The sequence below is a fragment of the Leishmania infantum genome, chromosome 27 (genome assembly GCF_000002875.2).
Source record: "Leishmania infantum JPCM5 genome chromosome 27".
In the NCBI taxonomy this organism is placed as follows: Eukaryota; Euglenozoa; class Kinetoplastea; order Trypanosomatida; family Trypanosomatidae; genus Leishmania; species Leishmania infantum.
The window spans coordinates 916,584-944,490 of NC_009411.2; the positions used below are offsets into that span (position 1 = coordinate 916,584).

At 60.6% G+C, this 27,907-nt stretch overlaps 7 protein-coding genes across 7 annotated transcripts; all 7 read right to left on the bottom strand.

The window, feature by feature from the left end:
• Positions 1–1,575: 1,575 nt before the first annotated feature.
• Positions 1,576–6,351, bottom strand: LINJ_27_2090 (conserved hypothetical protein; the record flags this gene model as incomplete). The annotated part of the gene is made up of 1 exon (XM_001466409.1): positions 1,576–6,351. One exon carries the CDS (start codon positions 6,349–6,351, stop codon positions 1,576–1,578), a length of 4,776 nt encoding a protein of 1,591 aa, XP_001466446.1.
• Positions 6,352–7,469: 1,118 nt separating this feature from the next.
• LINJ_27_2100 (conserved hypothetical protein) lies at positions 7,470–8,333 on the bottom strand (the record flags this gene model as incomplete). The annotated part of the gene is made up of 1 exon (XM_001466410.1): positions 7,470–8,333. One exon carries the CDS (start codon positions 8,331–8,333, stop codon positions 7,470–7,472), a length of 864 nt encoding a protein of 287 aa, XP_001466447.1.
• A 1,527-nt stretch (positions 8,334–9,860) lies between these two features.
• Positions 9,861–10,349, bottom strand: LINJ_27_2110 (conserved hypothetical protein; the record flags this gene model as incomplete). Its single annotated transcript, XM_001466411.1, has 1 exon — positions 9,861–10,349. One exon carries the CDS (start codon positions 10,347–10,349, stop codon positions 9,861–9,863), a length of 489 nt encoding a protein of 162 aa, XP_001466448.1.
• A 997-nt stretch (positions 10,350–11,346) lies between these two features.
• Positions 11,347–12,066, bottom strand: LINJ_27_2120 (conserved hypothetical protein; the record flags this gene model as incomplete). Its single annotated transcript, XM_001466412.1, has 1 exon — positions 11,347–12,066. The coding sequence occupies one exon, from the start codon at positions 12,064–12,066 to the stop codon at positions 11,347–11,349; it is 720 nt and encodes a 239-aa protein (XP_001466449.1).
• A 2,817-nt stretch (positions 12,067–14,883) lies between these two features.
• On the bottom strand, positions 14,884–15,942 carry LINJ_27_2130 (putative dual specificity protein phosphatase; the record flags this gene model as incomplete). The annotated part of the gene is made up of 1 exon (XM_001466413.1): positions 14,884–15,942. The coding sequence occupies one exon, from the start codon at positions 15,940–15,942 to the stop codon at positions 14,884–14,886; it is 1,059 nt and encodes a 352-aa protein (XP_001466450.1).
• A 1,209-nt stretch (positions 15,943–17,151) lies between these two features.
• LINJ_27_2140 (putative ribosomal protein L11) lies at positions 17,152–18,189 on the bottom strand (the record flags this gene model as incomplete). The annotated part of the gene is made up of 1 exon (XM_001466414.1): positions 17,152–18,189. One exon carries the CDS (start codon positions 18,187–18,189, stop codon positions 17,152–17,154), a length of 1,038 nt encoding a protein of 345 aa, XP_001466451.1.
• A 1,126-nt stretch (positions 18,190–19,315) lies between these two features.
• LINJ_27_2150 (conserved hypothetical protein) lies at positions 19,316–25,693 on the bottom strand (the record flags this gene model as incomplete). The annotated part of the gene is made up of 1 exon (XM_001466415.1): positions 19,316–25,693. The coding sequence occupies one exon, from the start codon at positions 25,691–25,693 to the stop codon at positions 19,316–19,318; it is 6,378 nt and encodes a 2,125-aa protein (XP_001466452.1).
• Positions 25,694–27,907: the final 2,214 nt, after the last annotated feature.

Consider the following 27,907-nt stretch of genomic DNA (forward strand, 5'->3'; position numbering starts at 1 on the left):
CCTAACAAAGACGATAGAATGTGCAGGAGGAACGCACTTGGAGGGGGAGGGGGGGGCGATCAGCTTAGGCCCCTCTTCTCCTCGACTTCCCTTTTCCACTCTCAGTCCTGCGTCAGCACGCGCTGCATCGATGTTCTTCTATTTGCATGCGCATATTTGTGTGTATGTGCAACGGTTTGCGTGTGCGTGGAGAGAGGGAGTAGCATGGGATGTGGATGTGGATCCGAGGAGTTCAGTGTATGGACGTGTGAGAAGCGCGTTCCATGGCAATACGAGAGCGTGGCACACAAGTTCAGTGTGATGAGGTGCGAAAGGAGAAGGCTGGGGCAGAGTGGAAGGAGAGAACACCGGGACTAGCGCGTTGTCACGTGTATGTGCGTAGGTGCGCGTGTGGGTGTTCTGCAGATTGAGAGTCACGCAGGCGCCCGTGCACCCATATACGCTGCCCATAGCAGTCCAACCGAGTAGGTAGGAGAGAGAGAGAAGCAACAAAAGGCAGCGCCGATGATGAGGCGTTACATCGGCCGTGTCCATCCCACACCGCAAGTGGCAGGTGCCGTCTGCAAACTCCTCAGTGCCCACAAGAGCGTTTGTTAGGTGAGCAAGGGCGTCCGCATGCCCCCGGATGTGCTGCAGACCGGCAACCTCGCTGCCGCTGCTGCCGCTTCTCCTCTGCAGCCCCCCCCCTCACAGTGTCGACCCTCGTCATCATCATCCTCACATGGTTTGTTGAATGGGGCGGTCGTAAAGATGCTGGTCGAAGTGCGCGCCCGACAGACAGAGGCAGCACGCAAAGACACGTGCAAAAAGTGCCCACGCTGGAGAGGGGAGAGAGGGCGAGAAGAAGAGGTATGATACATGTGAATACATACACAAGCGCGCAGCCGCACACGCGCATGCATGCTTGCGCTGCATCAACGCCACACCTTAGGGGCAGCGGCAGTGCACGGAGGGGAAGCGCACCGGAGAGGGAGAAGAGACCGCGAGGACGGGCACGGTGCATCTGGCAACAAAAGCGTGAACAACCACGCAAACAAAGGAAAGCAACGAGGATGCGAGCATCGCCAGACACGAGGAACTAGACGACGTGTGCGGGTGAACGTATCGGCGGGTATGCGCGGGTGGGTTGGGGACGTGTGGTTCGAGAAACGTTGAAGTCATACATCAAGGAAGGCAGAAAAGAAAAGAATCAGAAGAGAGAAAGAGAAAGAGGCACATACGCACGGGCACAGACAGTGGAAGAGAATGCCAGCGTGTTATGTGATGGCGGGGTATCAGCGAACTGCGAACAGCCCAGCACGCAGACAACAACGGGCAGCGACGAGAGACACACGTCGATGGTGTGGGAGGGCGCAGAAGGGAAGGGACCGACCGACAGACGGACAGAGAGTGAGAGAGATGTGAGCATACTTGCATGGCACAGGCCTGGTTGTGGTCATCCCACCCATGTGAGCGCTCTCGCTCCCTTTTTTTGCCCACCCGCCCACCCACCTCTACTTCCACACGCTCGCGTGCCTGTGCGGGTGCCTATGCGTGCGTGCGTTGCTCTACGGACGATGATCGTCTGTAGCTCTGCTACGTGATGGCAAGGGAGTCTACGGGTGGAAGTCGTACACTCTCCTTCTGCACCTCTCTAGAGTCCGGCAGCCCAGCAAGGGAGCGCTCTAGCTTCTCGATGTACGCGCGCAACATGCGCAGCTCGCGACTGCTTATCTCGATCTCTGACTGCGGTGTCACTGGTCGCTGGCCTGCGCTGCCGCCAGTACCACCGCGCCGACGCGTCCTGTTGCCGCCGCGGGTGTTATCCACCTCGCTGGGGGAAAGCTGAATCGAGCGTCCGACAGCGTCCGTGACGGCGGAGCCCATTGTGTCGGTGGCGCCCGCGTCCGCGACGCTGCTGCGCTCGTCGTTGGCGCGACCTGCGCCGCGGCATGCCCCACCCCCGCCCGCGCCCGCGCGCCGCTGCATTTGATACTGCTGCTGCTGTTTGGACACCGTGTCTGCCGCCACCCGCGCACGCAGATGATCCATCTCGCCGCGCAGCGAGTGGATCTCGCGAATGAGTGATAGGTTCTCCGTCATCATCGCCGAGACCTCCTTCTTGTGCCGCTGCTCGTCAGACTTAAGCTTGCGCCGGAGGGCGTCGACAGAGGTGGAGAGGTACTCGAGCTGAGACTGCAGCTCGTGCTTTACGTTCGGGTCCGCCGGAGCGATTTGCTTGACATCGCGCGGTGCGACGTGCACCTCGTACAGCCGCGCAACGGCGGCAGCCAAGGACGCCGGGTCCTGTAGCTGATGGGCAAGCTCCCCAATGTCACGCTCAGCTCGCGAGCGGTACGTCTCCAACCCTTGCAGCTCCCGCAGCCGAGCCTGCAGCGTGCGTTGCTGTTCGGCAATGTCCTTCTTCAACTCCTCCGTGTTCTGGCGCAGGGTAAGGTTGCTCGTGTGCTGCTCCTCGAGGTTCGCGTTCTGCTGCTTCGTTTCCTGGTTCAGCTCCGCGATCTCGCGCTGCTTAGGCTCTATCTGCCCCTTCAGCTCGCGGATTTGGTGGTCGAGCACGTACTTGTGCTTCTCCAGCTCCTGGTTACGCTTCTTGAGGCTGTAGATGACCTTCTCCTTCTTCTCCGTGACGCTGTCGCGCTCGTCGATGTCCTGGTGCAGCTGCGCTACCTGCTGCGTCAGGTCCGTCAACTGGCTCTGCAGGGCTGCCTTGGCGCCGTCGAGCAGCTGAAGCTCGTTTGTGCGAACCTCGATCTCCCGCTCCAGCCGCATCGAGTTCTTCCGCATCACGGCCCCCTCGCCCTTCAGGTGCAGGAATCGCTCCCGTGCCCGCTGCAGAGTGCCTTGCTGCTTCTGAAAGACCGACTGCGACTCCGAGTCGGTGTCCAGCTCAAGCTGATGGAGGGTGACGCGGTTCGTCTCGTTACTGTGCTCCAGCTGGCGGTGAAGTTTACGCACAGCCTCGGTGCGCTGGCTCAGAACGTCCTGGAAGTGCGCCTCGTCCTCGGTGCGGGCCTGCGCCAGGCTGGCACGCAACGTCTTGAGCTCCGCCGCGTGCGCCACCTTCGTCGTCTCAAGGCGGTGCTGAAGCGCACCGCACTCGTCGGCAAGGGTGTCGACTTCGCGTTGGCGCTCCATCTCCACGTCCTCCAGCGTCTGCGCTGCATCCCGTGCCATCTCGTTCTTGGCGTCCAGAAAGGTCTGCTCCTGATCCGCCTTTGCATGTTGGAGGGCGTCGTACTCTGCTGCCAACGCGATGGCGTCCTGCTGCAGCTCCTCTGCCCGCTCACGGGTGCGAGTGCCCTGCTCGTGCGCGCGACGCTTATCCTCGCTTTCCATGTCCGTCTTCAGTTTTTCAATGTACTGCTGCAGGCTCTCAATCTCAATGCGTTGCTCCTCCATCTCCTGTTTCGTGACGAGCACCTCCTCGGTGAAGTTCATGTTGCGGCGGCTCGCCGGGTCGTGGTGCTGGCCAGTGGTGCTGGTGGCTCCCGCACCCGTGGGCTTCACCTTATCCTTCTCAGCGAAGATCTCCCACATGATGACGCTGCCGTCTGCGCTGGCGGTGAAGAGCGTCGTCTCATCGAAGGACAGCGCCATGCGGGTCACCGGCAACGCGTGCGCGGCAATCGGGGCCTCCTGAATGCCGGCCTGCAGCGGGAACGTCATAGCCTTTACGGAGCCGTCCTCTGCGCCGGCGATCAGCACGCGCTGGTGCGGCGCCACCAGGAGGCGCGTCAGGGCCGTCTCAGTGAACTCGTAGTCGCCCACGCTGTTGCCCAGGACGTTGCTAATACCACCGCCACCACCCGAAGACGTCGCCGTCATGCCACCCGCGGCACCCCGCGCGCCTGGGCCGCCCGCTGCGACGCCCTTGTTTGTGCCTGCGTTGATGGTGCCGAGGCTCTGCCGATCAATCTCGCGCAGCAGCACCTTCCACGACACGTCCAGCGCCGTCGCCGGTGTAGGTGCTGCCACCGCCCAGACACTGCGGTCATCGGACGCGATTGCGACATACTGGAAGCGCCTATCGGAATGCTCCGTCTGCTTGCGCATCTCGGATATGTTCCAGTCCATGATCATGCCATCCGACGAGCACGTCACGGCGCGGTTGTCCGTTGGGTACGCCGTCGTAGAGCACCACTGGAAGTCCTTGATGCGCTGCGGGTGGCCGCGCAGCTGCCCTTGCAGCTCGCACGTGTTCGCGTCCTCGACGTAGACAAGGTTGTGGTGCACAATGGCAAAGAGTTGGCCACCCTTCGCGAAGAATACGTCGGACGCGTTGCGCAGGTTGATCGTGCGGCGCTCACGCAACGAACTCCAGAGCACACTCATGACACGCACCTTGTCAGGAAAACAGACGACCGCCATGAGGCCGTCGGGGTGGATCGCGACAGCGCCGGGCTCCGATGCGAAGAACTGGCACATGAGCAACTGCCCCGTCTGCGTGTTCCAGACACGGATGCTGTGGTCGCTGCCGGAGGTGATGAGCAGCGGCTTGCGAACACTGCAGTCCATACCGTTTACGCGGCCGCAGTGGGTGAAAGGGTACAGAGACTGGAAGAGCATGCTGCGAGTCGACACATGCCCGGGTATGGCCGCCAACGACGCCCGCCCGAGATCGCCGCCGCTGTGCTCGAGGAGGGAGGGAAGCTGCGCAAGCAGCACCGGTGCCTCATCACCACCTGCTCCACCAGCGGAGGCGGAGGTCATCGTGGAAACGTTCGACGTGTGGAACATCGCCTCGCGCGCCGCCCAGTTCTGCTGGAAGTTAAGCCCGTACAGCTTTCCGGACGCCGTGAGCACCGCTAAGCACTCCTCCGCCTGATCAAGGGCCAAGGCCGACACCCTGTACCGCTGCCCATTGCTGCCCATGGTTTGGCCAGCGTTATCAATGCCGCCTTTGTAGGCGCTTGCGTCGTCGCTTGCGGTGCTCTGACCTCGTCGCCCAGCAGCTGTCCCTGCGGACGCCTTCGCCCTGGCACCCTTCGCGTCAATCTGGTCGCGGAGCTGGAAGAGGCGGCCGGTGCGTCCCTTGTCACTTCTCTCCGCGTCTGCGGTTGTCGACGGTGGCACAGCAGCCGCAGCGGCGGTGTCTGTGATTGACATCAGCGCTGGAGCGGCCGGCTTCTGTCCGGCAGATGCGTGATGCGGTGCATGTGGCGAGCGCTGTTGTTGCAGCTCGCCAGCCTCGTAGGCGGGTACCTCTAGTCGGCACACGAACGTGTAGCCGGTCGTGTCACCTGCAACGATCTCGCCGTTCAGTGCGTCCGCGACGCCGTCGGCACCAGCGGCGTTGTTGTCGCCCTGGAAAATGAGAACATTACCTTGGCTCGTTCCGGCAATGAACCCGCTGTGGTGCTGCGCCCGCTGATGCTGCTGCTGATGTGTGGGAACAATGCACATCACCACGTCCACTGGCACGGCGGCCCCCGCCCCCTCCAGGAGGGGCTCGGAAGTTGAGCCTCGCAGATGTGACGGCGGCGATGGCGGTATCTCAATCGCACTCATGTACCGCCCGTCCTGGATCAGTAAAAGTCGTCCACTGTGCGTCGCCACGACGACGTTGTGTTCGGTGACCCAGAGGTGCGTCGAAAAGCTCTCAAACTGCTCGCGCGGCACGCCCGTGCTCGCCTGCGGCTGGAGGAGACCCTCAGTGTAACGGTAAAAGCGAAAGAAGCCAATACCTGCCACGGTCACCAGCAGCGGATCGAGGGGGCAGACACCGATGCTCGTGACGACCTGCGGTGGTGCGCGCAATGTCGCGAGGGCGCTGCGCGCCGCAGTGCGGGCAGCTGCGTCGAGCTTCTGCGTGCCCCCCTCCTGGAGAATGGAGTCGCTATCGATGCTAGCTGCGTTGCCGCTCGACGTCGACCCCTGCGCCTGCGCGCTTGTCAAGTACAGCTGCCCCACCGACACGGACGCCAGAGGCTGCGAGCGCTCCCAGTTCCAGTAGTGCAAATTCCACCCTGGCGCGCCGCCCTGGGTAACGAGGTGCCGCCCATCACTGCTGAAGCTGAGGGCTACATACCGATCGCTATCCAGGTCCGTCACACTCAGAACTTTGCGGCGCTTGCGAGTCACGGTGTCTATGATCTGCACCTGCGGATGCGGGCCGCTCTCAGCGATCGCCATGAACTTCTTATTCGCGCTCATTGCGATGGCGGTGATGGCCGTGCTCTGGTACGCCGCCTCGAGGAAGCGCTGCGTGCACGATTTTGGCTGTTGCAGCACAATGGTCTTGCCGACCGGGTAGACGAGTGAGCCGTCATCAAGCCAGTGCAAGCAGTTCTTGCCGTCATGGTTCGTGCCAAAGACGTAGCGCTTCACGAGCGCACGCCTCGAGTCCATGATGCGTTGCTTCTATCGTCGTCTGTGTGCTGGTCAAGGGCCGCCCCCTCACCTTCATGTGTCGAGGCACCTTTTCTGCCCGTACGAAAGAAGTCTGTGTCGCTGTTTTCAGTGTGTCACGAGGCACTGAGGCGAGTGTGTCCGCTGTCAGCCAAGGCTTCGCACTGCAGCCCTGCCTCCTCTCAGCTGGGGCGTCTACAGTCGATCCTCGCAGCGACACACGCGCTTACCCACAGATACACACACAGACGTGCGCGCAGAAAGAAAGAGGGGGGAGGGAAGGCGAGGAGGAGAGGCGAATGCGTACAAGGCGGCCGTGAGTTGAATTGCCGAGGCCACAGTCGCAGGAGAGAGAGAGCGAGGGACGAAGCTGCGAACCGAAAAAAAAAACGAGAAGCAGACGTGCACAACGGGAGGAGGTGGCTGCAGGTGGAGAACTGATGGAAACGCACCCAAGCCGCGCAGCGCCCAAAGACTGCCGTTGTAGGGGCGAAGGGCGGAGAGGAGAGAGGAGGAGAAAGTGGAGCACACACACACACACGTGCGCACGCAGATAAAAGGAGAGTCGGCAGGCCCTGGAGGAGCTTACATCCTGCCACGCGTTCACGCATAGAGGGGAACAAAGAAAAGGGAGAAGCGGGTGATCGGCACGGTACGTCGTTTCACAACGACAGCGGCATCCATTTCTTTCCTTCTTGGTTTCGCTTCCAGCTTGCCGCGACCACTTTGCCTCATCGCCTTCATCCGCGGAGGCGAGCGGTCGGAAGAGAGAGAGACTCAGTTGCAGCCCTGCGCATCCCACATCGATAGTGTGGGCGCATACTCAGCGCACAGGATGGGGAGGGGGGACGAAGAGCGGCAAACCACTTCAACTTTGCGGCAGTGCCTCCTGTCATGTCTGCGTGTCTCTGCATGCATGTTCAGGTACGCGCCGTCAAGGATTCTGGGAGGCGCATGAAGAAAACATAAAACACCATCAATCATCACGCGTCAGCACCGCTATTAATACCAACAAGATCGGTGTCGCGACCTCCTTCGCCACCCCCGGTCCTGCTTGCACCTTGCGAAGAGCAATGCTTGGCTGTACACTTCACCCAACAACCCTAGACGGCAGATGATCAGGCAGCGTTGGGCTTGGTCTTGTACTTGTCGCCCACAAAGTAGAAGACGCCGCGCGCGATTTCGTCCGGCAGCTGCCGAATCGCGAGGTGGCACGGGATCTCCTTGATCTCTTTATGGCGCACTTTGTGGTTCGCGAGATACTCCGGCACAGACATCCCGCTCGTCTCGAGGTCTTGCACAATACTCTTGATGGTGCGCAGGGCGTGGTCGTTCGCGGGGTAGTCCTGGCCGGTGTCCATGTACTCGCCGCGGATGAAGTCGTCCACGAGGATGGCGTTCCCGTTGCAGTTGCGCACTGAGAGCGGACGGTTTTCGATAATGAGGGTGTCCTCCAGCGGCCGCTTCAGCCACAAGATGTTCTTCTCGTAGTAGTTGTCGTGTGTGAACCACTCTCTGCCGCGCGAGAGGTACTGCGACACGCGCACCCCCATGGGGTCGATTATGCCGAGCACCTGCCGCATGTACCGCTCGCTCGAAGCGGACCACAGCACCACCTCGGCGTCGATAGAGGTGAGGTAGTCGAGCAGCTCCGCCAGGTAGGGACGGGGCACGAGGCCGGCCTTTAGACGGAACGCCTTGTCACCGTAGGAGACTATGGTCTCGTCAACGTCGAGAACGATGGTGAGGCGGCTGCGGTACTGCTTCTTCCGCGGCCCCAGCAAGCCGCTCTCCTCGCGCTGCAGGTTCTGCATCTGCCAGAGCTTCGCCGTGGCGGCCATCATGAGGATAATGATGGTGAACATGTAGTACCGAACGCCTCGGTCGGCCAGCATGCGCTGCCAGTACTCGCGAAAGCGTTTGGCGCCGTAGAACCGATCGTCCGTGTAGCCTTCCCATGCATTCTCCTTGCTAGCGTACATGTGCACGCCCTTCTGGCGGGCGGCACTGCTGGCCGTCCCAAGCACCCCAGCGGCCGCTTCCGCGTACGATTTCCTCCGCGTCGTCGAGGAGGACGCGGAGAGCGATTCAGACGAGCTTACAGTGCCACGACCGCCGGCAGAGACGGCGTAGTGCGACTGACGGTGCAGCGCCGTCTTCTGGAACAAGTCAGGCGGTGCGGAGCCGCCATCACCGAAGCGCGGCTTCGCGCCAGAGGCATCGCCAAAGCGGTCTGGCCGTCCAAAAGGTGACCAGCTGCCAAAGGAGGAGAGCCGCACACGGGAGCAGCGGTACATGGTGAGCTGCGGTTTGAAGACGCAGTGAGGTTGCGTGTCGGCTTCTGCAGGAGAAAGGGGCGCAGAATAGTGCTCAGCGGGCACGGCGATGCAACGAGCGCTGGTTTCAAAGGTTGGTGCACGAGGGGCTGGCCTGCAAAACTGCGGAGCACTCGGCGTCGATCTGCGCGAGAGTCTCTTTGTGTGTGTGTGTGTGTGTGTGTGTGTGTAGGTGGGTGGGTGAGTGGGCGTTTATTCGATGGTGATCCGAAGGGGCACCCGCTTGTTCTCCCAGCAGCGCTGCAGATCCCTCTCACGCTCAAAACAAACAAGAGAGATGCGGTCACGCAGAGGGGGATATCAGGCGCGGAAAGACATACACGCCCATGCGCGCTAAGTGTCCCGTCTCAAGCGCGTGCCGGGTGTGCTCGGATGGGTAGCGGAGGTGTTCTCAGTGCGGCCCTTCTACGAACGTTATCGCTTCTTCGGCTCCCTGTTGAATGAAGATGCACAGCGTGACAGCAGAGAGGAGGATCGAAGCGATAGTGCTGGGGGAGACATGAGAGAGGGAGAAAGAAAGAAAAAGCGGCGATAAGCATTCGGAGTGCATCGTGCAGGCAGGGAAGAACACATGGGTGCGTGGCACAGCGAGACAAAGCAGCGGTGGGCCGTCGTGGTGGCATTCGATATAGCCTTTCCCGTCCTCGTCCTGTTCCTCTTTTGCCCCTCGTCTCCAGCTGTGGTGCACAGACGCGCGCTCATCGCTCTCCAACAGAGAGCAGCGCTAACGTCTCGGCCACACCCTTGAAGGTGTAGATAAGCGTGGTTGTTGATGAGTGAGAGAAAGAGGAGGCGGCGAATATGCGCAGAGGCCATGCCCGGGCCCCTTGATCAACCCACCCCACAAATCGTTGCATCGCGCATGTGTAGCGTGCTCATACGTCCATCTTCTTCGCCGCAACTGTACAGAGAAACCCAACAAGCAAAAAGAACGAGTGTCTCGCACCAATACGCGCACACCCTCGACCCCACATCAACCGCACTGACGCACGGGAGCACCTCCTCCTTCCGTGTTCAGCATGGGACCCATTTGTGTTATAGCAGGCTGCGTCTCGCAAGGCTTCCGACGCATGAGCCTCGTTCGGAGGCTGTGCTAGCGCTCTTCCCAGTCTCCCTCGCCATGTGTTCACCACTCAACGAGAGGAAGGAGGAAGAGGGCGAGAGATGGGTGACTCACGCGCGCTTCTTGGACTTCTTCGATGACGATGATGCTACTGCCGCCTTGCTCGCCGCGCTTCGCTTCCACCATCGGTACGCAACGTACACCGTCGTCACGTTCACCACATAGGTGCAGCAGCACACCACGCAGAAGTCATGCAGGGTTACTGTGAGAATAAAGGCGAGGCACACCGTGGCCACAATGCTCGGCGCGCTGACCATCAAGATTAGCGTCGGATGCCAGCAGCACAGCATCTCCACCGTGTAGTAGAGCATCCCCACGAGCGCGTTGGAGGTCTTTGGAAGCCCAAAGAAGTGGGTAACGGAACTGAACTCCGAAGAGAAGACCTTCGTGCATGAGAAAGGTCCGATATCGCAGTAGGCGTTGTAGGTGATGCCGAGCAGCTTCGCCCGCTCGGCGTGCACCTCGACGGAATACGCATAGCTTGACAAAAGGAAGCCGACAAGGCACAACCCCATCAACTTCAGGTTGAACTTGATCATGTTATCGTTTTCCGCCCGCCCCACCCGCTGTGCGTATGTATGTATGGATGCGTGTATGAAGGGATGGAGAGGAGATCATCTGCAGAGAGGTAGAGGAGGGGTGCAAAACTAACGTGGTACAGAAGCGGAAAACCCCCCGAACGGAATCGCAAGCGGAGAAGAGCTCAAGGCGGGAAATGCAGAAAAACGAGAAGTGATAAGACACTTGCGCGATGCACATGGGGCCACACACACACAAGCCTGTTGACTTCACAGATGATCAGAAGCGTCGCCTGCTTCTGTTCCTTTTGCTTTTTTTTGATTATACAGATGCGTGGGGTTGCCGAAGGTGACCCAAGGTACATAGAGTGGCGAGGGAGACGGCGAGTCGTGCACGCCCTTTTTCTCTGGCTCTCTACACCCAAGTATGCGCAAGTGCGAGCAGCTGATAAGAGGGTGTCGAGTGATCGGTAGAGAAAGAGGGGTCTCGCGCCGTCCAGCGCACCGCCCCTCGCCTATCCTCCTCTATCGTTGTCTTCTTGCTCACGTGTTGGTTTTAGCGGCGCATGCGCGCCTCAATGCTTCCTCCCCACTGACATGTTGTACGCGTCAGACAAGTGCGCCCGTGCGCGCACACACGCACTCACAAATAGCGAGCCCGTGTGCAACCATCTCCACAAGCGCAGCTGTCTCGAGCCGGAGGTGCAGCAGCGGCGGCAACCTGTCGGGTCCATGTTACGTCAGCAGCCACACAAGCACAGGCTCGCGTGGCTTAAGGGAGGCAGGAAGGGCAGGGATGGTGGAGGAGATCGGGCACACACACACACATCGACATAATCTCTTCCTCGTCGATGAAAGAACATCGCGTGGATCACGGCGAGGTGCACAACAGCAGCCGAACCGCTGCCCGCACCCTTCTCCTCTGACGTCAGCTCCTGTCTCTTCTAGCTTTCCCTCAGCGCCTTATGTGTGTGTGTGTGTGTGCTCACCTGGGCCGTCGCCGGTTCGACTCTTGTACCTATTCGTCGCCCTTGAGCTTGAGTGCATGGACGATGCGCTCCCGCAACAAGTTCGCGTCGAGGGTGCCGTCCTCCGTCACGCACCCCTGAAAGCCGACGATGCGATCAATGCACACGTCGTTAAAGAAGAGCAAGCAGTGCGGCAGCGTCGTCACGCGCAGCCGCTCGACCAGGAAGGGCGAGCGCTCGGCGTCGATCTTCACAAACTTCACGGCTAGCAGGGTGCGCGACAGCTCCGACAGGCGACGGTCCATCACCTTGCACGTTTCGAAGTCCTTGTGGTAGAAGTGCACGCATACCCGTTCGCTCCCACCCTTCTCACGCACGACGATGTTGAAGAAGTCGTCTTGTGAGATTTCACGGTACTCTCCGTGCTGTTTGCTGCGCCACTCTGCCTGCTTCTCTTGGTTGGCCCGCATGCACTGCAGGCGCATCCGGCGCAACTCCATCAGCTCATCGTCGTCGTCCTCGGCGCCCGCCGCATTGCCGCGCTCGACCTTTTCCGCGTGCTTCTCCGCAGCTGGGTCGTACACGGGGACGCCATTGTCGCGGACAGCTTCAGTGACCGGGCGGCGGTGTGTCGGAATGACGTCGTTCATGTCACGGCTCTGGCGGTACGCCTTCGAATTCATCTGCTCTATGGTGGCGGTAAGGTTCTCATTGGCCTTGAGGTTGCTGGCCTCGTTCACCACACCGCTCGATTTGCCAGAGCCGAGCATGATGCCGATGTGCGTCCGTATGCGTCCAAGAAGGTATTTGGGTGCTCGAGAAGCACGTTCTCGCAGCTGTGAATGCAGGTGTGGAGGGGGGTGTCACGTAGGTCAATGATTGGTGCAAGAAGCGATCGAAGAGGAATGATGCTGCTACCCTCTTTTCGTTTCGCTTGTGACTGTGGGCGTGGTTGCGATACGCTGATGTGCCCAGTCCTCAGATGCGCGAGACCGGCAAGAGAGTCAAGAGAGAGAAAGACAGGGGAGACTCGATGAACAACGAGGCAACGCTGACTGCGGTGGATAGAACCTATGTGGATGTACATGCCCGAAGCACCTTTGCGCTCTTCCTTCATTGTGCATCTGTGTGTATGTGTGTGTGTGTGTGTGTCGCGTGTTTTTTTTTGGTGCAGCCGTTCCCTACAAGCCGGAGCACACAGGAAGAAGCCTCTTCCTCTACTAGGTGCAGCCTACTCATCTTCTTGGAGTGTCTCTGAGCTGCGAGAGGTGATATAGAGGGAACTCAAGGAAAGAGACTGCATCCTTGTAGGTTTACAGAGGATTGGTGTCACCGAAGAGTAGTGGTGCAGACCTCATCGTCTCCCTTCTGGCACTTCCCTCCGTCAGCGCACACACACACACGCTCATCACAATGTGCCCCCTCCCCACCGCTGTGGATGGTTTCAAAATAAAATTGTATGTATGCATCAAAAGGCGTGCATGGGGTCATGGTATCATCAACGAGACACGGCGGCGTCTCCACTCCCACCACCGAAAAACCTCTGCAGCACCCCACGCATACTATCGCCCCCCTCTGTGTGCTTCTAGTCGCTTTTACTTTCTCCCCTGGCCATCATCATCAACTCCACACGCCGCAGCCGCTGCATCAGCAACCTCGCGGAGGAGGGCCTATACACACAAAAGGGAAACAGAAAATAAACATGCAATCAAGAAGCAGGAGCCCGACAATACGCTACAAGAAGACACAGGGGGTGCGTGAGTGGGTAAGTGCACTGACAAGCAAACGCCACCGCCGTCTGCATGCACGCCCCTGCATCTCCTGCGCCGTCTATCCCCCTCCCCTCTTCTGCCAAACTCGCCACGTGCGTGAGCAACGCATTGTGGTATCGCTCTCTCTCTCGTCTGCCACCAGCGGGCATCCTCCAGCACAACACACGCGCGCGCGCATGAAGAGTAATAATTAAGGAGCGGCAGCGATGAAAGCGCATGCGCCATCATCGATCTCCACGCATGACATCACCGGATACACGTCGAGCAGAGAGCACAGCGCCACCATGAGCAACACATGTGCAACTCCCTCCGTCATGGAGGCGACAATGAAAAGATGCCAGTATACACTCGACATGGAAGGAACTAAAAAGAGCCCAAGAAACGGCAAGCATCGTCAGCCAGTCGAGCGTTCGCCTGCGTGTTTGTGTGTATGTGAGGGAAAGATGGTGTAAGTGTGTGAAGCGCATGTCAAACTTGCCACCAGCACCCGCGCGCACGTGCACAGTCGGTGGGAGAGGGACAGACGGAGGGAGAACAGCAGAGAAAAAACAAGACGTAAGCGCAGATCGGCGCGTCCATGACACGCGCATCCGATGCAGCCCCTGCCCCCCCCCAATCCGCGAAAGACGCAGGGTGCGAGTGCGGTAGCGATCATGCAGAAAGAGAGAGAGCAGCAATAAAACGGGGCAACGGTGATGCGAATAACAGAGCACGTCAGTGAAACCTAAACACGATAAACGGAGCCGTTAAGGGAGGGAGTGACGAAAAAGAAAGGGCAACGCGGTGTGTGCGAGTATGTGCGGAGGGAGTGAGGAAGCGCGCGCGTGGCTGCGCTCCGCTCCGCTAAAGCAGGGGAGGCGATAAAATCGCTCATCGTATCAGCTACCCATGTCACTCACGCCCAACATCCCGGCCGTTCTCCGACCTTCCTCGCCCCTGCGCCCGCCCCTCGTACCTGCTTTCAATCATCTATGCGAGACAAGGAAAAAGAAACACGTAGAGAGTGTGGGGATCGAGCGCGTGCGCAAGCAACGCGCTCCGGTATAGGAGAGGAATAAGAGAAGTGATGAAAAGAGTACCCCCACCACCGGCAACAACGCACCGAGGGCAGAGCGAAAAGGAGAGAGCCGTGACACCGACAGGCAGCAACACCAGTAGTGACCAAGGGAGGGAAGGGAAGGGAGAAAGAGGCACCAGAGGCACGCGAGTACGTCTATTTCAGGCAGCGACGGCTCATCACATTCCAAAGCAAAAGCACGGAGAGAGAGGGAGAGCGAGCGCAGTAAAAACAGCAAACGAAAAGATGTACATAGGCACACGTATGTTTATAGATCGACACATAGATGTACATATGTACGCTCACGGGGCAGGGCAGACATGTGCCTCCGCGCGCGCTGTGACAAGACAGAAACGAAAGGGGCAGATAGATGGGTGCCAAAAGGAAGACGGAGCGGCCGAGCACCCGCACCACCACGCGCATACGTGTACCACATCTCCATACATGGCGAGAAGGGGTAAACGCATGCACAGGCGGCAGAGAAAAGGCTGCAGAAGGGAGGGAAGGAGGCCTCAGTGCGCAAAAGGCGAGTGAGAGGCAGCGTCGGTGCCCACTCAAAAGACAGACGCCGAGACATAGCGCAGACCTCTGCCCTCTTGTCACTACGTGTGCGCGTGCATGCCTGCATGCGCGTGCTCAGCATTTAGCCCTGTCGATGAGTCTCTGCCTCCCCTTCCCCCCTCCCCTCCTCATCGTCTCCCTGCGCCAAGACGAGAGGAGGGCGTCGAGAAGCCGATGGCCCCCCCCACCTTGGGCACTTACGGCCTCCTCAGAGCATTCGCCGCACGCCAAGCGCTCTCGCTCGCCAGCTCCCTACGCGCCGCTGGTTCCTGTTCACGCACACCGATCTTCATGCCGTACTCATACAGCTGTTGCCGGAAACCAGTGTTTGGCGACGCACACGGGCGGTGCTGCTGGACAAGATGAATCGCAGCAGACGAGCAAAGGCGCAGCTTCCGCATCAGATAGGCTGACACCACCGTCGGCGCGCGAGAGATGCCGGCGCCACAGTGCACGAGCACCCCGCCATGGTTCGTCACCAGCGCGTTCTCGATGAACTCAAAGGTGTGTGCAAAGTGCGGCGTCATGTCGTAGTCGGGGCGGTCGTCGGCCGACAGCGTCATGTATATAAAGTCCCCCGGGAAGCTTGGCGGCGTGCCAATGCAGCAGCACACGTGGGTGATGCCGTGGCGCTTCATCAGCTCGCGATCGATCGCTGGGTGGTAGGAGCCGCACCACAGGCCAGGGACAATCTCCTGCATCTGGTTGAGGCTATCGATGCCAAAGCTGCTTAAGCTACGTATGGCGCCGCACTCCACGGCGGAGATGCCCAGTGCGCCGCTGCTGCTGCTCGAGTTTCCCAGAAGCTCGCTTCCGTCCGTCAGCAGCACCTTCTGCCGCAGCTCCTTCGTGATGGCAGGATCTGCAAGCTTGTGGCAAAGCCCTTCCAGAAGCTCACACACAGTCTTGCGCGCCGCCTCGAGCCCTTCCTGATCGATGGGCAAATTCGTCGCCATCATGCGGAACTCTTCCAGCGGTTCCCGCAGCACGGGCGGCGTTGGAATTCGGTTGTTCACGGAGGCGCTCGTGCCGGTTTGGGTGCACTGCACGCCACGCCTGGCGACCGGAGCGGACGGAGTGGTGGATGGGCTGCGGTCGGCGTCATCGAGGCGCTCCGTGGCCGCGTCGAGGGTGGCAAGGTGGGAGTGGGCGGAGAGAAAGCGCAGCACGCGGAAGAAAAGGCTTATGTCATCATCGGGGAGGTGGTGAACGGTGTTCTTCCGCTGCTGCGGCAGTTCGCTCACCTTGGGCGGCATCGTCGCACTTTTCTTTTGCTGCGGTTGAGGAAGCTGGGAAGCAGCGCTGTGTGGCGCAGAGGGGCCAGGGAGGACAAGCAGCTTTAGGTGGCAACAGTGGGCCACGTGACCTGTGTGGTTGCGTGAGTGCCCGTGCACGGAGCGGCTGTGTTCGCGTTTGCCGTTTCGTCCTCCGCTGTGATTGATGCTGATGTGATGGTAGCGACGGTGATGGGGGTGAGTGACTTCGCGAATAACGGTTTTCAGGAGGCAACTTGGGGTGGCATGCAGTCTGGGTAGGAGAGCAAACGATGTGCGTTGAGGGAAGAGATGGGCAAGGACAAGAATGGGCGAGGTGTCGAAGTGCGTCGTTGTTGCGTGATGCTTCGCTTGTTTTTTTTGTGGGGCCCCGCGACGGAGGAAGTACGCGCGCACGCGTGCGTGTGTTTGTGTGCAGGCGGTAGGTGGGCGCAGGAAGAACACAAGAGCAAGAAAGGGGGTGGAACAAATCGGGCAGCAACGGTGCCGTCGGCGTCGAAGACGCAACAGGCTGTGGATGGGTCAGAGGCGGTCGACGGACAAGAGGACCTGAATAAAAAAAGACGAAAAGAGAGTGAGGGAAACGGAGAGCGAAAGAGGGGGGGGTGCAGCACGGCGGTCCCGTCGTGTGTCGCCCTTTGCTCTCCCCCCTCCTTTCGTCGATCTCTCTCCTCGATCCACGACACCCTCTGCTCTGGTTGCCGTTGGAGGGAAACCTTCTGTGTGCTGTAGGCACATCCTTTTCGCTTCGCGGCTTATCTCTTCCCTACTCTTCTTCACAAAACGTACTTGATCTCATCATCCGCCAACCCCCGTCTTCCCCTCGCCCGAAACACTACGCATCACCTGAGTTGCATGGCTGTACGCGATGAGCAACACCAAGGACGACGGGAGGCAGGGAGCAACGCAGCTAACGCGGGCGCGGAGAAGGCGACGAAGAACCCAAAATGAGAGGCGAAAGGGATGGAGACAGACGGAGGGGGAGGGTTCAGACAACGCTGGAGAAGAGAGAAGAACAGCAAGAGGCGAGAGGGCCTGTCTTGTGTGTGTGTGTGTGTTTGTGTGTGTGTGTGTGTGTGGTAAAAGAAAAGAGCAAAGTAAGTGGCGGCACAACCGACTCAGGCACAGCACAGCCAGCAATGCCCTGTTCAGCACCACACAAGCTCTCCCCGTCTCACAAAAACGCCTGCTTTACTGCGGTGACGCGGCATCACGCGACCAGAAGGCCTGCGACTGCGCCTGTCCGTCTGTCATGTTCAGCTGTCGCTGGCGATCCTGCTCGGGGAGGCGGTAATTCAGAAACACAAGACGCATCTCCGCCGGTGTCATTTCTTTGAACCAGCCGCGCGTGTTCAGGTAGCGGCGCGCCATTTCGCGATCGCGCGTGTCCTGCGCGAAGAGACTCTTGGGGTGAGACGACTTCCACAGCGCGTTCAGCAGGTTTGCATCCTTCAGGCCCTCCTCAAGTTGCGTGTTTGTCAGCGGGGCCATGTTCGGTCGATGCAGACGCTCAATCAGCGGGGCCGACTCGAGCTCCTTCGCCTTCAGCGCCTCATACTGTATCATGTGCACCTTGCGGTGCTTCTCGCTCTCTTCGAGGTACTGCTTCTCCGTCATGTCCTTCACGGGCGAGCTGTGCACAGTGTCGATGCCGATGATGGCAATGCCCATGCGCCTCGCCTGACCAACGACACGCCGCACACGCACCTCGATTGGTGGGTATTCGACCTTTCCCCACGACATCTGCTTCATCTTGGCGATCTCGTAGCACATCTCTAGGGTGAGATAGGCACAGTAGTTGCCGCGCAGAGCGACAGGGCCCGTCTCGCCTCTCTTCTTGCGAATCGCGCGCAACAGAAACCACGCCGTCGGCGGCGGCTCGATGCGGAAGATGTACGACTTGTCAAAGTACACCTGAATGCGCACAATGAGCTCGATATCGTCCTTGAAATGCGGCTTGGTGCGGTCGTTGAACGCCTTGGCAAAGTCCATCGCCTTCAGTCCCAGCTTCGAGAACTCCTGGCCGACCGGCGGCCCCGTTGCGGCCTTGCCAGCCTTGATGAAGAAGCGCCAGTTGTGCAGCACCGCCTTGTTCGGAAACTCCGGTACGGCGAAGATGTCCCTCGCCTTCGCCTCCACATTGGGGTCGAGAAATCGGTTGCTACCTGGCTCGATGTTGACCGTCTTTGGTCGCGCCTTGAGGTACCGCACCGCACTGCGTCGCAACATCTCAGCGGGGCGCGCGCGAGAGAGAAGCGAGCGTGCCTCTGATGCAGAAGAAACAAGTAACGACGACGACGACCGCAGCAACGTGGCAGGAGACAAGCAGCCTCTTCAACGGAGGTGCCGCCAGGTGCGCGTACGAATGTGTCCGTGCAAGCGCGTGGGTGGAGAGAGGGGGGGTGGCAAAGAGGATGAGAGAGGTCACCACGATGGAGAGAGAGAGAGAGCGACTACACAGTCAGCACGTACCGCCCGAGGTGAGAACGCCACAAACAAGCGAAACAAAAACGAAGTAGGGCGTGGCGACTACAGAGATGAGGCGCAGCTGCTTGCCTATGCATGTATTGCTGAGGAGCCGCACCATAAAGCAGACAACTAACAGGCACACCAATGGGCTCACCCACAGCTGCTCACCGAGTGCTTCCTTCAACGAGTCCGCGTGTGAGGTGCCGGAGCAAGGAGGCACCAAAGGAGACGGGCGGGTGGGTGCGTTAACGCGTTTGGCCAAGGAAGGCAGCAAGAAAGGGAGTCAAGATGACCGCGCAAGGAAAATGAGCGAAGCGCATGCACATTTGTGTACGTGTGTACGCGGCATGGCTTGAGGGGGAGGGGAACGCATGGGGATCATCGTGGGGCCGCATTGGACATGAGCGCGCAAGCAGGCGAGCCGTCTTCACCATCGCTGCTGCTGCAGACGAACGTGCACATCGTACGGCATTCGCTTTCCTCTGCTCGGGTGTTTCTCCAACATGAAAGGAATGAATGATGATGTGTCATGAGCGTCGTCGAGGAACGTGTGTGCAAGTGCGTCCATGTCCGGAGGGGTGGGAGGAGTGCGTGGCATGCACGCTCGCTGGTCGCTTCGCGATAGTCTTTCCGACACAGGCAAACGTATTTCGTGTGAACGGGTGGCCGAACAAGCACACAAACGTCGAGAGAACGCGTGCGATGTGCTGCACCAGCGCCACCCGAAGTACCTCCCTCCCCCTTCCCTCAATCCTCTGACTTCTCTCTCAAACAAAAGAGCCGACGCTCCCATAACCAGCAGGCGACACGCTATGTCGTCCACGTCGCTTTTTGTGTGGGGGTGTGTGTGCGGGAGTTTCCGTGAGTAGCACCGGTGATGCGCCGGCTACGGAGCGGCGCACGGCTGATCGGGCCCGTGGGTTGTCAAGCATTGCTCGCACTGTACACACCCGCGCAACACGTGGCTTCGAGACAGCTTCATGTCCTGCAGGTATGTCCACTTGGTTTCCGTGTTGATGTGCTCCACCTCGTCAGGGCGGAGCAGGAGGCACAGACGGCGCAGCGTGGCAAAGCCGATGTCGTCAAAGACAGTGCTGGCGTTGACCACATCGATCAGCTCGAGGGCTGCAAGAATCAGCCGACGAGTCCATGCGTCCTGCAGACACGGCGGGAGCGCCGGTGGAGACGCGTGCTGCTGATGGGCGTGATCGCCCTTGCCGCGATGCCGTCGCCGCGGCGACCTCGAGCACGACAGTGACCCACTGACACGGTGCTCGGCAAGAGCACATACACCGTCCAAGACCTGACGCACATCTACAATGGCCGAGTGCACCGTTCCCGTGCCGTGGCCGCGACTCTCGAGCACGGCCACTCGCGGTTCAGCGGAGCAAGCCTGCTGCGGAGACGCCAAGTCGCAGCCGCGCCACGGCAGGCGCTCGTGCAGGCAGTGCTGGTGACGCAGGGCGCACGAGCCCCCACGAGAGTCGTCGCCGTGGGGTAGCGCCTCCGACGCGGACGAGGTGATGAGCCAGACTCCAGAGAGGACAAAACGAGACAGCCACGCCCAGTCCAGCCTCCGACTTGGCCCCGTCACAGACACCGGAGAAGAGGCCGCCATTGAGGCTTTACCGCTGTCGGTGCAGCTTGACCTGGAGGCCACGCGCTTGGACGGAGGTAGTTCAAGCGCAACCCATTCCCGTACAGCGTGCGCCAGGGCCTTCAGGAGCAGTCGCAGAGCCATGGCATGTTCTCCCGGCAACAGTGGCGGCTGCGCCATCGCGCCTTCTCTCGCTTGACCACGTGCCGGGGACGAGGACGGCTGCTGCCTCACGTCATCGCCAGCACCGGCACAGGGAGTGCCGGGTATGTCATACGCGCACGACGACCGACCCCACGCGCAAAACCCACAAGAGGCGCACACGTTGACCATGAAGAGCGGGCGAAGACGCACCGGCAACGGTGTTGACGGCGCCGCCGCCCCAGACGCCCCACTCGCCCCGCATGAAGTGCAGACAAAGGTGGTCGCTACGCCCGACAACCACGAGCGGTGAAGCCATCGCTCGTGTGACTGTGGCGCCGTTGCCGCTGTCTCCTCTGATCGTACCGCAGACAACACTTCCGACGCTGCGCTCACAGCGCCGAACGACTCGGAGTGTCGCATGGTGACGTCGCCGGGCAACGGTGAGCTCGGTGGCAACAGCAGTGCCTCCACCACCAACGCAGCGTTCGTCGGAGAAAGCCGCGCCGCTGCCTCACTCCAGGCAAAGCGGTCGTGAAACGGACTCAGCACCTCGGCTGGACGGCGCGGTGCAAAGGCGCACGCGGTGCATGTATGACAGAGAGGCGCTGGTGTTGCGCCTGAGTCGCCATAAGCGTCTGCTGCTGCGCCGTGGACAACGTTGACATGCATGCAGCCGTCATGCAAGCACAGCCATTGCGTACCGCATGGAACGTGCAATGGGGTATCTGCGCCTGTGGATGAGCAGGCGGCCCCATCTTCCGTTTGCGATTCTGTATCTCTGACGTCCATCACGATGTGCGCCACCTGTGTCACCCACCGCCGCCACCCGTCGGACACCGCCCGCTGCACCTCGAGCGGCCACGTCAGCAGCGCGTGGCACTGCCAGCAATGAAGCATGCCAACACGACTCTGTGCCTTGCAGGAGTGACACGCCTGCATCAGCCAAGGCAGCACAATGAACGGGGCAGCAGCGTTGTACTTCTCTGAAAGGAGTGAGAGACCAGGCGTCGCCTCCGGCACAGCGGCAGAAGCGGCCGGCCGGCCGGCGCCACAGAGTTCGCAGTGAGTGCGTGTCCAGGGATTGAGCGCCGCCGTGCACTCGGCGCACCACCACAGATATGGTGAGTGCTGCCCTGTAGAAGCAGCGGTAGGAGGGATCGTGCCGGTGGCAGAGGCGGGCACATGCGAAGGCGAGTTGGTCGACGATGACAAGGTGCAGTTACCGGCAGCCGGCTTGTGCAGCTCTCGAACGCGCTGATAGAGAGCACCGCACCGTTCGCACCACGGCCGCATACGTGCCTCGATGGACTTGGGGCTGTGCCTACAACCCTCACAAGCCAGCGCAGCCGCAGAATTGCTTGCGCCATCGACACCAGCAGCGCTCGCCGCCGCCTCGCGCTTCTCCGGATCGGTCGTCGCTCGCCCGCAGCCGCGGCAGAAGAAAACGTGCTGCGGATCGTTCACGGTGCGGCAGTGCATGCACGTCCACTGTCGCAGCGGCACGACGCGTGCGATGGCGGCAGAAGCGGTGAACCGATTGGCTGCGCGGCCGGTGCCGGTGACAGTGGCAGCAGCAGCAGCGGCGAAGCGCCTACCCGCGGCAGTCGTGAGGTCTTGTGTCCGCACATGCACCACGCCTGCATCGATTGTGGAAGCGCATAGCAAGGGATCTGCCGCTGACGAAGATGACTGCGGCACCTCGCCGCTGCTCTGAAACGACAAAGGTGGAACCAACGCTATCCCACACACGTCGCAGCTCAGCCCATGATCATCCCGGTCGTCCGCGGACGACGTCAAGCACCCGCACGCGCGGCACTGTAGCAGCACCGTCGACAAGGCATGGCATCGCTTGCAGGCTCGTGCGTACCGACTGTTCCACAGGTAGCACGCGCTGCACTGCCAGGGCTGACGCTGCTCCTCCTCGGCTCGACGGTACTGCAAGATCACGCTGACGCGATCGTGGAAGAAGCCGACGCTCCGTCCAGACAGAGTGGCTGCCCTCTGCACGGCCGCAATGAGAGAGCCGGTCGGGCTGGTGGCAGCCACGGCAGCAGAGTGCCGCGCTAACGAGCGCAACAGCCGTTCGAGAGCCTCCAAGGCGATACGCGGCATCAAGCGCAGTGTGTCCAGCGCGTAACGCTCCGTGAAGCCAGCGTTCCATGCGCGGCAGCCGGCGAGGAGCTGCGTGTCACATGACATGAGCGCCGATTTCTCCGTGTCTTGCGTTGAAGCTGTGGTGGTGGTCACTGGTACACATAGCCGATACGCGAGGGATGTGGGTATGGCAACGTTTGCGTGAGAACGAGACCCGTGGCTGGTGGCCGAGTGTCTAGCTGCGGGCATGCCGGCAAGCTTGTAGAGCACTCCAAGCAACCACACCACCGTCAGCGCTACCCGTGCATCACTTGTTGCAGAGACGTTGTCGGCGTCGTCGGTTGATGGAGCATCTAAAGTCCCCGATGGCGCCATCGACGGCGGCGGAGTCATCAGCTGCACCAGACGCGACAACAGCAGTCGAGCGACCGGTAGCTGAGGGTAGCCGCAGAGGATCCTTGCTGTCACCGCACGGAGGTACTGATCCGTGAGGGATAGCTTCAGTGACGTCAAAGGAGACGCTGGTGAAGCCTCAGCGCCGTCACAGCTGCGTCGACACAAGTACGGCGCCACGCACGACGCCCAGAGCTCTACTGTCTTGGCCAGAAGCCCTTTATGCGGGTTTTCAGCGAGATGACATCGCAGAGCATATGTGCACAGCACCGCCGTCGTGCGGGCGCGCTCTTCTGCGGACGTGTGCGGCTGTCGTGACGGAGGCCGCAACGCAGACGGGGAGTCTGCAGAGGTGCTGAATTTTGATCTGATGTGCCGACGTGCAGCTAACGGGGACGTGGCATCGGCATCGTTGTGGATGCCGTAGACAGCGGCTTCCTCTGACGCGGAAGTGAGACCTCGCACGACTGCATGAAGGCACAGAGGAAGTGGAATCGGTAGTGAGTATAGGTGCGCGTACAAGGAATGCAGTCGCGTACGCAGCTCTGCGGGGAGCGGTACTTCCTCCCCTCCCGCACTGCCGTCGATAGAGGTGGCAGCGGCGTCTGAAGAGGATCCTGAGGCAGGAACTGCGTGGCACTGCTGTGAGTGCTGCACCAAGGCGGCTGCCGCACCCTCCATCGCCTCCAGCAACAGCTGACGCACCGCAATCGCACTGTTGGACAGCAGCAACGGAGGAGAGGATGTAGAGGAGACGGCCGACGGATACGTCGCTGACGCCCCTCGCGCGGTCGCACTCGCTTGCAACAACGATTCCAGCACCTCCACAGCGACGCTGTACTGCCCACACTGAAGCAATGCCCGCCCCACCTCCCAGCTAGCTCCCATCGATGGATATCGAAGGTAGAGTGCGCAAATCTGCTCCGGCGTGCCCCAGCGGGCGAGCACCTTGGCACTAAGGCGAAGTCCCTCCTGCAGCTTGGCAATCAGCCCAGCGCGAGTGCGCTGTTTGAGGCACCGCAGCAACATTGACCTTCGTGCAAGTGGCATAGAGTAGGATGCGCCACGGTCTTTGGTCGCTGATGACTCAGAGTCGATGTTACCACCTGACTCGGCAGGCTCGGAGTCGGTGCCAACCCTTTCCGTTACCTCGCTGTCTGAAGCCTCCAGCACGGTGAGATGTTGCGCACACTCTTGCTGAAGCCACGCCAGCTGCTGCAGCACAGCGTTCTTGTCCACCTCCGCGCCGTCGACGGCGTGTTCGCTCACGTGGCCGATAGTGATGAGGGTGTACGCGTCGAAGAGAGCCACCTCGCGCCATAGCATCGCACCTGCCTGATGTCGTTGCGGAAGATACGCCGGCGGTGGGCGATCGCTCCGACGGTGCCGTCGGCGCTCACCCTGAGTACCCGGCGCGGTGGATAGCGGTTGCAATAGTTCGCCTGACAAGAGGCGGCGCCGCCACTGTGCTGCAGCTGCCCCCGTCGATAAAGAACCGCAGACACCATCAGCGCGGCGGCGGGGGGCATTGTTCTCGTGCCATTGTCGTCGCTGCGGCGGCGGCAAGAGAGCACCCGCGACTGCGCCAGACGGGCCAACAAACCCGCTCACCATCTCATGCAGCTGCAACAGCGGCATGAGACGATGATGACGCTGCAGCGAGCTTGCAATGCGCCGGAGAGAGACGTAAGATCCAACGGCGTAAAACTGAATTTCTTCCAGCGTGGCAAGCGTCGAGTTTGACGATGCCGGGCTGCGATGTCGCGTAGTCTTTGGCCTCGCTGAAGAAAGCTCATCACTGCACCTCTCTTCGCCAGTTCCCTCGCTGAGCTCAACAATCGCATCCACAGCGCGGGCACAGCTTCGCACCATCCCACTGACCACCAGTTTCCAGTAGGGGTGCCACGTGCCGGTGGAGTCGCTGTTGCTCTCTCCTCCGACGTCTGTGATGCCGCACCCTGCACACCAGTCGCGCAGCCACGTCTCCCCTGCCGCCCTTCTCCTGTTGCCGCCGCCGTCTCCCTCGAACGTGTACGTCTGCGCCTCCGCCGTTTCGGTAGCCTCGGCATCCAGCACGCCCTGCCACGGACAAAACGTATGCGCCCTCGCTGCCTTCTCGCGCTGCACCGAGGTGTCGGCGCCGCTGCCAGTCACCACGCCTTTCCACCGCGCCTCCGCAGGTGTTGGCGTGAGCTGAAGCAGCTCAGTGCTTTGCGTGGCGCACACGCGATCCGCAGCGGCGGTCATCCATGCGCTCGCAGTCGACCAGCTTGCAGCGTCGTCGCCGAGTGTTTGCACCGAGGTGGTCAGCAGCGATGGTGATACCCGCATATCTGTTGTGGAGTAGCAGTGAAGCAGCCACGGCACACAGCTGCGCCAGGCGGTCGTTGCCACCGAGGCGCGGCCCTCCTTCACACCACACTGACTGTGCTGCACCGCCGCAGCTGCTGCCTCGACAAGCGTGGCGACGGATACGACCACACCTGCATCCGCTGCAGCAGTGAGGACGTGGACGAGGCAGCTCAACGACTGGGCGTCGCGCTCATGAACACCGCGCAACGCCACAAGCTCGGCGACCACACGGATCTCCTCAGCGAAGAATGCGGTGACCTCCTCATGTACTGCCTTTGCAGGACTGCCGACTGCACCGCCTTTCTGTGATGTACCTCGAGCCACCAACCTCTTGAGAACGAGCTCCATCACCTGCAGGCGGCGCAGCACGCACTGCACGACATCGCGCTGCAACGGCAGCAGCCACGCCTCTTCGGCATCCGTCGACGTAGCCACCAGCTGAGCCGGGGCGCGCTTGTCCTTTCGTGACCCTCCGCGGCTCCTCTGAGCTGTGTTGGAAATGGAGGGCGTCGTTTTGGGCACACACATGGGCAGTGGCCGATACGAGAAGTGGTACGCACGCAGCAGGTCGCCCAAGGCGCGGACTTCACGGTTCAGGCCCACAAGATCCCCCTCCTGCTGGGAGGACGGTTTGGCCGGCGGTGGTGGTGGCGTGCCCATCGACATCTGTTCAGGCATGGCCATCACGCCTGACGAGTGTGCACCACCTATGAAAGCGGGGTGCAAATCGCCCCAGCGCCGGAGCTGCAGAAGGTGGAATAGTGTAGGGGCCAGAGGTGCCTCCTCGGCCGCCTCACCGGCGCAGCTGCCGCCGTGAATGCTTGAGGAAGAGACTAGCGCTGCCGCCGACGGGCGCGATTCATCACTGTCGTGTGAATCTGGAAACCTTGACCGTGCAGCGACCTCACCCGATGCCAGCGGCACCGAGTCTGCAGTGCCCGCCACTTGCACCACCCCCAGGGGGGCAGTCAAGCGCCATGCTGAAATCGACAAGGGCACACGGAGGAGCGGCGGCGCAGCCAGATGAGGCCCGTTTCGTCGAGAGCGGTCCCCGCCTACGCACGGCTCTCGTTGTGCGGGAAGAGAAAGAAAAGGGCGCAGCACATGAGGCCTCCTCATGACTTTAGTGCTCTTCTTCGTTCAGTCAGAACAAAGGCTGCGGCAGCTGCGCGGATGTGCAGACACGCACACGCGTTGATAACAAGTGCAGAAAGATACACACCCGACAACAAAACAAATGAAAAAGGAAGACAGAGTGCCGCTTTCTGTGTGGCTGTTGATCCCCCTCCTCCTCCTCGGCAACTCAAGAATCCGCCGCCGAACTGAGGGGAGGGAAGGAGTAGGGCAAACGGAAAACAAGGGAGATCGGCTTTTGCGCGTCGGCTTCTCGCATTGGCATGCTATCTTCCCTCCTCCCTCCCTGCCACCCATACGTGCACTTAGGCACCCGCACCCAGCGATGTACCTCGTGTACGTGCGTGTGTGCGTGTGCAAGCGAAAGGAGTGGATGAAGTCGATACGAGAGAGAGAGACGCACAACAGCCGTGGCTGTGTTTCACGTGCGCGGCGAGCGGCGAAGGGAGTGGTCCAAAGCGTGACGATGGAAAGCCACAAAGGCAAAGAGAACGACAGGGCAGAGGGAGCTGAACGCAGCGCACAGGGCGTTGCAGAGGTGCAAGAGAATTTGCCCCTCGTCCACGGCGCTCTCCGTCGTGCTCTGAAAAACGCGCGTTGCGCACTTGAAACCCCACCCCCAAACGAAGGCATTTCGGCTGCTTCGCTTTGCCCTCTGGAGCCGTGTGAGATGCGATAGTGGATGTAAAGTCCTCCGCTTCTCCGGGCGTTGCCGACATTTTGACGTTTTCATTCGCTTCTTCATGTCTGTGGATGTGCTCTTCTTGTTTTCCGGTTGTCTCCGTGTGAAAGAGGAAAGGAAGGAGTGGAGAGGAGGGACGTCGGCTGGTGAGGCCGAACGCCAGCGCTGCAGTGCGTGGAAGCTGAAGCTGAGCATCGGAGGAAGGAGAGGAAAGGAGCGAACAGGGGGGAGATTCAGTGCGGTCGTCTCCCGTTCTCTCTACAGCGCGCATCCACCGGCACCTTTCGCACCGCCCCCCCCCCTACACACACACACACGCACAGAAGCATTCTCAGAAACATTCATCAGTAGTATACAAACGAAGACACACAAAGCAACGAATCGCATCGACAACAACGCCGATGCCGCGGTTCGCGTTTGCTCCCTGCGCTGATCAAGTCACCTCGGTGGAAGGAGGGGGGGAGGGGGGGCTTTCAGTCTCACAGCGCACCCTGGCTTTGCTTCTCCACGGCATCCACCACGTCCTGAATCCGGATCGCTCGATTGGTCACGACGCGGAGGCGTTCGACCGGTTCATAGAACGGAAAGAGAATATCGCGATAAAGCGCCTCGAGCGTGCGCTGGAGCTCCTCAATGCGAACGGCAGAAGCTGAGGAGAAGACATCGACGCTGGCCGAGGCGGCGGTGGCTCCAGTGGCAAAGCCGGGGGAGTGGGAGGGTACGTCTCCGGAGTTTGCAGGTGCAGAAGACATGACGCTTTGGTGGTGACCGCGTCTACGTGTTTGCCCTCGGGCACGTGCTCGTGCGTGTGTCTGTATGTCGCTCTGCGTGTGGGTATGCGAGAGGGGAAAGGGAGGGACGCCGAGGTCACGCGCCTCCTCCGTCGTATCGCTGTATCGGCCCCCGCTCAGCGTGTGTTCAGCTGGCCCCGACACAAGCACACACTGTCGCAGTGTCGATGCGTGGTGCCGTCACTGTGAGCGGATGGGAGAGAAAAGGAATCACGACCCACACTGCATACACTCATATGCATGTATGCGTGCAAGTATGTGCAAGTGCAATGCAGAGGTAGAAGAGGGAAG